The sequence below is a fragment of the Corylus avellana genome, chromosome 11, assembly GCF_965113065.1.
Source record: "Corylus avellana chromosome 11, dhCorAvel1.hap1.2, whole genome shotgun sequence".
In the NCBI taxonomy this organism is placed as follows: domain Eukaryota; kingdom Viridiplantae; phylum Streptophyta; class Magnoliopsida; order Fagales; family Betulaceae; genus Corylus; species Corylus avellana.
The window spans coordinates 3,516,886-3,525,154 of record NC_142500.1 but is presented as its reverse complement, the minus strand read 5'-3'; the positions used below and the strand labels follow the sequence as shown (position 1 = coordinate 3,525,154).

At 34.6% G+C, this 8,269-nt stretch overlaps 2 protein-coding genes across 3 annotated transcripts; one reads left to right on the top strand and one right to left on the bottom strand.

The window, feature by feature from the left end:
* The first annotated feature begins 449 nt into the window (after nt 1–449).
* LOC132166354 (multiprotein-bridging factor 1c) lies at nt 450–1,218 on the top strand. Its single transcript, XM_059577155.2, has one exon. It carries the CDS (start codon nt 577–579, stop codon nt 1,009–1,011), a length of 435 nt encoding a protein of 144 aa, XP_059433138.2. The 5' UTR covers nt 450–576; the 3' UTR covers nt 1,012–1,218.
* Nucleotides 1,219–1,536: 318 nt separating this feature from the next.
* On the bottom strand, nt 1,537–7,744 carry LOC132166135 (aldehyde dehydrogenase family 2 member C4). Of its 2 annotated transcripts, XM_059576908.2 has the most exons (10): nt 7,587–7,744; nt 6,121–6,263; nt 5,557–5,736; nt 5,353–5,448; nt 5,157–5,246; nt 4,857–5,030; nt 2,755–2,892; nt 2,383–2,526; nt 2,226–2,287; nt 1,537–2,071 (listed from the first exon to the last, which is right to left on the bottom strand). In XM_059576908.2, exons 1-10 carry the CDS (start codon nt 7,675–7,677, stop codon nt 1,798–1,800), a joined length of 1,392 nt encoding a protein of 463 aa, XP_059432891.2. In that variant the 5' UTR covers nt 7,678–7,744; the 3' UTR covers nt 1,537–1,797. The 2 variants fall into 2 exon arrangements, with proteins under 2 accessions (XP_059432891.2, XP_059432890.2); XM_059576907.2 differs by having other exon boundaries at nt 5,353–5,736.
* Nucleotides 7,745–8,269: the final 525 nt, after the last annotated feature.

Genomic DNA, 8,269 nt, shown 5'->3' with positions numbered 1-8,269 from the left:
CGCCAAATTTTGCCCCTTCCACTTCTCTAGGGCGAAAAGGTTTTGACCTTTGTGATACAATTCCAGTGTGTATATTTTGACCGTTCGATTTCTCTTGCATTTTCTGAGGCGTCCGATTCACTTGCAATTGACGAAAAGCCAAAATTACCCTTCATCCGGAACTGGAATCTCTGCACTCAATTGCGTGGCAAGTGTTTAATGGATACAAAGGAACACAAAAAGAGAACGAGTTAAAATAGATAGAAAGTCAAGTTTACCCTTTGTTGAGGAACGGCGAGCGTTCGAAAAGTCCAGGTCAGCAACAGAGACGAATAACTGGTTTCCACGTCAAGAACGAGCAGATATTTTACAAGAATCATTTTCCCATTTTGAAACGAGATGAACAAGAGAGCGTAACCGCCCCGGAACTTTCCCGAGATAAAAAGAAACATGAAGCCTTGAGAACATTCCAGAACCTCAGCTTCTATATAAACCCCCCTCTCGATTATTTTTAATTGATTTCCCTACCATTTTCACATTTTCTCTATTATTTGAAGCATTTCCTCTCTCTCTATCTCTCAGAGCTAGCTAGCTACGATGCCAAGCCGATACCCAGGGGCTATGACCCAGGACTGGGAGCCCGTGGTGCTCAACAAGTCAAGAACCAAGTCCCAGGACCTCCGCGACCCGAAGGCGGTGAACCAGGCCCTGCGCGCCGGGGCTCCGGTGCAGACGATCAGGAAGGCGGACGCCGGTTCCAACAAGAAGGCGGCTCCGGTCGTCAACGCAAGAAAGCTGGACGAGGCGGGCGAGCCGGCGTCGCTGGAACGGGTCTCGTCGAATGTGAGGCAGGGGATACAGAAGGCGCGGCTGGAGAAGAAGATGAGCCAAGCGGACCTGGCCAAGCAGATCAACGAGAGGCCCCAGGTGGTCCAGGAGTACGAGAACGGGAAGGCCGTTCCGAGCCAGGCCGTACTGTCGAAGATGGAGAAGGTTCTGGGCGTGAAGCTGAGGGGAAAGACTGGGAAGTGATCGTTGATCTCGAAACGACGTAGCATTTTGGCGGTGTAACTGGTGTTGGTTTTGGACATATGTGTTGTTTCCTGGTTTTGATCCTTTCTGTAGTTTGTCTTTTGGTTTTGTGAAGAGTGGTGATGGTTGATGGAATAAATAACTTGTATGTACAAAGATATGGAAATATGGTAATGAAAGGTAGAATGTAACAAATTATTGATCTTTCTTTATTTATTTATTTTTTTTTTTTTTCTGTTGGACGTGATCTTGAAATTTTTTATTTTATATTAGTTTTTAAATTTGTTGCTCAATTGTCAAAATTAAAAAATTTAATAATTAAATTAGAAACGCAAAAAAAAATTATATGAAGGGAAGAAGTTGATGATCCAAGAAACGAAAATTGGGTAAGTTTCCAGTAACTAACAAACCTAAAATAATACGAAAATAATTACAAAATATAAAAAAATTGGTCAAACCAGTGACCTAATTCTCTCAATAATCATAAAAACACAATGGCCTAAAGGAAATTGGAAACGATTGTGCTATTTATGAGAAAAATACAAAAATTTAGTATATAAACAAGTCCATCCAGTCACACAAATACACATAACTTCTGTTTATTATACATTATTACACCCACCTCTTACTCTTACGCATATTATTGCAAAAATACACGTAATTTCGGTTTATTATACATTATTACACCTTTTACGCATATTATTTCATAAATACACGTAACTTCGGTTTATTATACATTATTACACCTCTTACACATTATTTCCTGTTTGATGGGCTGATATTAATTCAAAGCCAGGGAGTATTATAAAGGGGAGTAACAACCGACTTAACTTTAAGATACTTGTAAAGAGCATCCAATCCAAAATCACTTCCAAATCCGCTCATCTTGTACCCTCCAAAAGGTAAGTCATTATCGAAAGCAAAATAGCAGTTGATCCAAATGGTACCTGCACGAATTGATCTTGAGACGGTGTTAGCCACATTTAAGTCCTTTGTCACAATGCCCGCCACTAGCCCATATTTACTCTTGTTTGCCCTCTCAATCGCCTCATCAATTGTTCTGTAATTGTTCATAATTAGATTAAGGAAAAAAAAAATGAAGAAGCTAGCTAGGTCTTTTATTACAGCTAAAATTGCTAAATAAAATCATTTTATTGCAAAAGTTAAAAGTTAGAGAAAGAAAAAGTAGAAACTAAAAACATATATGTACTGACTTGAACTTGGCGAGGGCCATAACAGGTCCAAATATTTCATCCTTGGCTATAAGCATTTCTTCCTGCCCAAGTCATCAAGAACAATAACAGATGAAGAAAAAGAAAAACTAAAAATAACCAGATAAGATCCCCATGATGTAAAATGAAGAATATATACCTTGAAATCTGTGAAAATTGTAGGCTCAATGTAGTATCCCCTCCCACCCAACTCCAAGGATTTGCCCCCAGTTAGCAGTGTGGCTCCTTCTCTCTTGCCATGCTCAATGTAGGAGAGGATTTTTTCAAACTGCTTCTTATCCACCTACACACAGCAAAATGTGCATTTTCATTGAAACCCTACCAAGGTAAAATTGGTTGTTTACTTTGCGTTTTATATTGAGTAATGCTAGTAATACAACTGGAATAATATGCCAGTAAAAATCAACATTTAGATTAGAAAAGACTGATTGTTAATGACACATCATCTTCAATATTGTATACAATGGTCAATTGCAGTTTTAAGATCTCTGAAAGCCTCACTTCATCATACCTGGGGTCCTTGTTGAACTTTAGGATCAAAAGGATCCCCAACTATCCAAGCTTTTGTCTTTTCAACCAATTTCTTCACAAGTTCGTCATATATCCCTTCTTGAACATAAACACGAGAACTTGCCACGCATACTTCTCCCTGAAAAATAATGATAAAGTTAAAAATATGTGAAATCATATAAGCTGGAGAAATAAACCCAAATATATTTACAATGGTAGACCTAAATTTGGCACAACAAATAAATTGGTAAGACTTGTTCTAGGCTACATAGCGCACGATAAAGTCAAAAGACTCTTGAGGAGGATGAAAATATTCCTGAAAAAGGTTGCATATATATATATATATATATATATAGACTTCCTTTATTAACTTCTATTTAGTGTAAATATGAAAGATGGGTCTCCTTAAAATCAATCACATATTTTTGGGTGAACCTCCATCCTAAAACACGAGATTTATAAAAGTTCGGATTTACTAAGCAAAATATAATGCTATGTATTTATATAGAAAAAGTCGTCTTCTTTAGGAGTTTTTACTCTTTCTTCTATCCATATCGATTAAAAGTGAGAAGGATATCTCTTGTAACTTTTTTTCGAATTCAATATATATATATATATATATATATATATATATACAATATATAAAGTCATCCATGGGAATAAAAAATAAAAGTAACGAGATTTCCTTTAATAGAGATAAGAATATATCCATGAATATGAGACCGACCCACCATTATTAAAAGGTAAAGTAGCTTTACTTTCCAAGTTGACAAGGGAAACAATTAAAAGACTCGAGTATAGAATATGAAGGGAGGAAAAGCTCATAGAGGTTTCCTAATTTAGGACCCGATCCTCTCCTTTTTTTCCTCTCCATTTCAAAGGAAATAGAGAGGAGCTGGTCTCTTATTTTATAAGGGTATAATGGTTATTTTATCTTTTTTTTGGACTATTCTACCCTTATAGAAAGGAGGACCAACTCCTCTTAATTTCCTTTGAAATGAAGATGATCCTTCTCCCCTAACTTATGGCCCGTCTAAATCAAGTGGACCTAATGGTATCTTGCATAGTTGCATATCACAATCTTGCTTATATATATATATCCCACAAAGATAAGCAATTAACGTGTAGAAATAAGAGCTATATAATTAAATCGGTAGCAAAATTAATAATTAGTTGATCTCAAAGACGGGCCATTTAAGAATAAAAAGTATTAATGGACGTACCTTGGGCCTATTTTGATTTTGGGCTTTTTCACTGTGATACAACGTTGGAGTTTACAACCTTTTAAGAAAAGTTTGCATAGTTGAGCCCAATTATTACCTTTTGCTGCTCAGTTCAGGTGAATCGGGTTATACCAGATGGGCTAGGATGGGATCCATCGCACCGAGTCAGATCAAGTTGGAAATAGCAAGGTCAAATGAAGTAAGGTCGAGCTATGTTGGGCTTGATCAAACCATATTGGAATTGAATGGAGTCATAGATGAGGAGGTCAAGTGAGGTTAGATTATTTCATCACATTTCCTGACCTGACGTGGCTTTTAAAAATATTTTGGATTTGAGATGGATTATTATTAAATTTTAATATAATAGTAATGGTTTTTTTACAAGTGATAATTCAAATATTGATTTTTATTGCTACGCCATCCAATTGTATGTTAATTATACATGAGACTACTAAAAAATAATACTCAATTATCTACACTCTGTAGATTGACACCAAAAAGAAGGCTATTCATCAATTGTGTGACCGAATACCTGACAGATTGTCCATGGCACGAATGGATCGTGAGTGAAGCTAGCAGATAAGATTAATAGGATACTAGAAAAATGTCATAAGAACATGAATTTAATACTATGATAAAATGAAGGACACAAAACTATAGCTATATGAGAAATAATTTATTTCCTTTCCCAGTCCATCTCTCATCCTTCTACTTTAATTTTCAAAATCACTATTAGATTTGTTGGGTCTATATGTGAGACACACATGGACCCCAAAGATTCAATGATGATTTTGAAAAATGAAAAGATGAGAGAAGAACCAGAGAATGATTTATAGTACGTCTCTAATTGTATATTACAATGAAATAAAAATCACTTCACCTTGTTATGTAGGATGCCCGTGAGAGCCAGCTGAGTAGCTAGATCTACATCGGCATCATCAAAAATTATGAGGGGAGACTTGCCTCCTAATTCAAGCGAAACCACTTTCAAATTGCTTGTTGCTGCTGCCTGCATTACTTTGCGTCCTACTTCTGTGGAGCCTGTGAAACTCACCTGAAAAAGAAAGAGCAAGCATATATAAAATTGATGTAAGAGCACATGCAAAGCAATGAAGTTGCCATGGAATTTCCTCGAAATATTTACACGAAGACAAACGCTTAGTAAAAAACTAGAAATTACCGCATCAACTTCCATATGAGAGCTAATCGCAGCCCCAGCCGTCGATCCAAATCCAGTTACAACATTGAGCACTCCATTAGGGATACCAGCCTTAAACAAGAAAAACCAAAATGGTAATGCAAAAAATATCAGTAATATGAATAATGTATGAATTAATCATTAGTCATAAGTGTGCAACTCAATCATCTAAACTTACAAGCTTAGCAAGATGAGCATAATAGAGAGCCGAGAGAGGTGTTTGCTCAGCAGGTTTGACCACCATGGTGCACCCAGCGGCTAAAGCGGGGCTAACCTTCATGAAGAACGAGGTGCTTGGAAAGTTCCAAGGAATGATGTGTCCTACCACACCAATAGGTTCACGCAATGTGTGTGCATGAAATTGACGGGACATTTTCAGTACCTCTCCATGAATTTTATCAGCTGCACCTGCATAGTAACGAAGATTACTTGATACCAAAGGAATGTCCATGGCCTTACCCGCACTGAACAATTTCCCAGCATCAATAGTATCCAAGGCAGCTAGTTCTTCCACATTTTGATCAATCAAGTCTGCGAATTTCATCATTATCCTTGCTCTCTCCTTATAATGATTAAGAACCCCACAAAAAAAAAAAAAAAAAGGTTATATAAGGACCTATGTCTCGGTACTTGTGAGTATTGAGTTTCACATTGAAAAAGTATAAAGAAAAATAGTAATTAATATACTTAAGTGGACCCAAATGTATTAGTTCAAGCTTTTGGGCTAGTGTGGTCTCCAAATATGTATATATATTAATGTATTCTTAGTAAAAAAACTCATCAACTTATACAATAAAAACATAAATCGACTTATAATAGGAAATTATATAAATCAATAATATAAAATCAGAATATATTCCAACAATTTTGTTTTTGTTTTTTTTTGTTTTGGTTGTAAATTAATAATTTAACCAGATGGGAAAAATTAAGAATAGAGAGTACATACAGAGCCAGGGAAGCGAGGCCATGGACCAGAGTCGAAAGCATGACGGGCAGCCTTGACGGCCAAATCAACATCTTCTTTATTTCCTTCTGCAACTCTTGCTATCACCTCTCCTGTTCTTGGATCAATAGTCTCCAACGTTTTCCCTATTTAAATATTAGTAAAAATGTTAAGTGTTAAAAGAATTAACTTACCCAAAAAAATCAATTATTTCGTAACACACAAACTTCTACATTTGTTTGGACTATTAAAAATTTGAGAATCTCATATTTTAAAAAATTCGAGAGCATCTTAATCCTCCAATGACATGCTAACATGTGTTAATAAATTGTAAAACAATTGTATGTCAGTGTTAGGTTTAGTATTTTTCTTTTGAAATTATTATGAAAAACATCCTCTTGTACGTGTTACATTATTAGATCCACCACCCTAAAACTCAATCGTGGAATTGATGTATAAATTTTTAAATACAATATCAAAATGAGAATCCCATAGTCAAACAAATATGAAGGGAAGATAGCAAATCAATTAGTAAAGGATAGATAATGACAAGGGATGAGATATGTCACGTCAAGGAAGATTATGCACCTATTAGAAAAAAAAAGAAAAAAAAAGGAAGATTATGCACCATGTACCTATAGACGATAAATAGATTACACACGAAACGAAATGGACGTCAAATGCAAATAATTTTTTTTTTTTAAAAAAAAAAATTGTTTTGTTGGATATTTAATAATATTACTTATACTTTCAAGTTCAAAAACCTTGAACCGATTGATTGTTTACCATACATAGTTTACTAAATTTATTTAGTGACGGCGGTGGGTGTTGCTTTCGATCTGAAGATAAGGCTGACAGCATATGACAGAGGCACATGCATAAATGTACGTACTCCTAGTAACTTGTTTTTGTTTTTGTTGGAACTATATATATATATATTCAGTAGTAAATTTGATAAGAACAAAAAACAAAAGATTTGTGTAATACTTCTCGAATGAAAATAGTGACGAAAACGGAAAATCAACACAAAGAAACACAAATGGATCAGATGAAGTTCATGAGAAAGTTTTGAAGACATTCATATATATGCCGTGTGGCTTGTGCTTCTTCTAGATCATTAATGGAGTTCATGGGAAAGAGGTCATTCCCTGTTATTTTATTTTTCTTTCTCATAAATTCTGTAGCCTCTTGTTGGGTCAAAGAATAATAATTTAATTAGTTGTGTGGCATACTGTCGAATATATGTATAGATTAGCAAGATTTTTTTTTTTTTTTCTCTCTTTTTAGTTCTTTTTAATTTGGGCCTTAATTAATTAGTATATAAACTGCATGCTGTATAGTCAGCCTAGTATCTTAATATAAACTACATGTCGGAATACATGGGGTATCATCGGAGTGAAAATATTGTCTGAAAAATCTAAACGTATGAAGTAATTAAGCAGAAGAAAGAGATGTAGAAAATTGAAAACCTGAAATGGAATCAACAAATTCTCCATTGATGAACAGCTTGGTGAACTTAATCGTTGGGATCTTCACAAAAGAGTCCACCTTACTCGCCATCTGATCGATCTTTCTCTTTCTCTCTCTCTTTCTCTCACACGCGTTTCTGAAGCAGAGCTCCTCCTGCTTGCTGTCTTCTCAATTAATATACAACTCAGTCGTTCACTATTCACTACATATATGGACAGTAGCATTTGGTGTAATTGTGAAAAATAAATAAATAAATAAAAAGCTTTTCAATAATTTTTTTAACTGTTCATTATTTAATTCTAAATTTTTCTCGAAAAATAAAGAGAATGAAAATAAATCTAAAATGCTGAAAAAAACTACAACATATATATTATAATTTTTTTTTTTTTGGTACGGCGTGTAAGTCAAATTCGACATCAGTCAAATAGGTTAAAAATAATATTTTTGATATCTCAAATACAAAAAATGATGTTTAGTAGACTCTCATACAACTATGATAATATCAATCATTAATTTTTATTTTTACAAATTCCTGTTAATTTAAAGGTTGATTTTCAGTCATATGAGAGTCTATTAAATAGCGGTACTCATCAAATACCATAATTGAGATGGCATTTGTGTTATGTTAAAATACTACTTGTTCCAAAATTTTAAGTTGATATGAAATATGAAGTTTTATTAA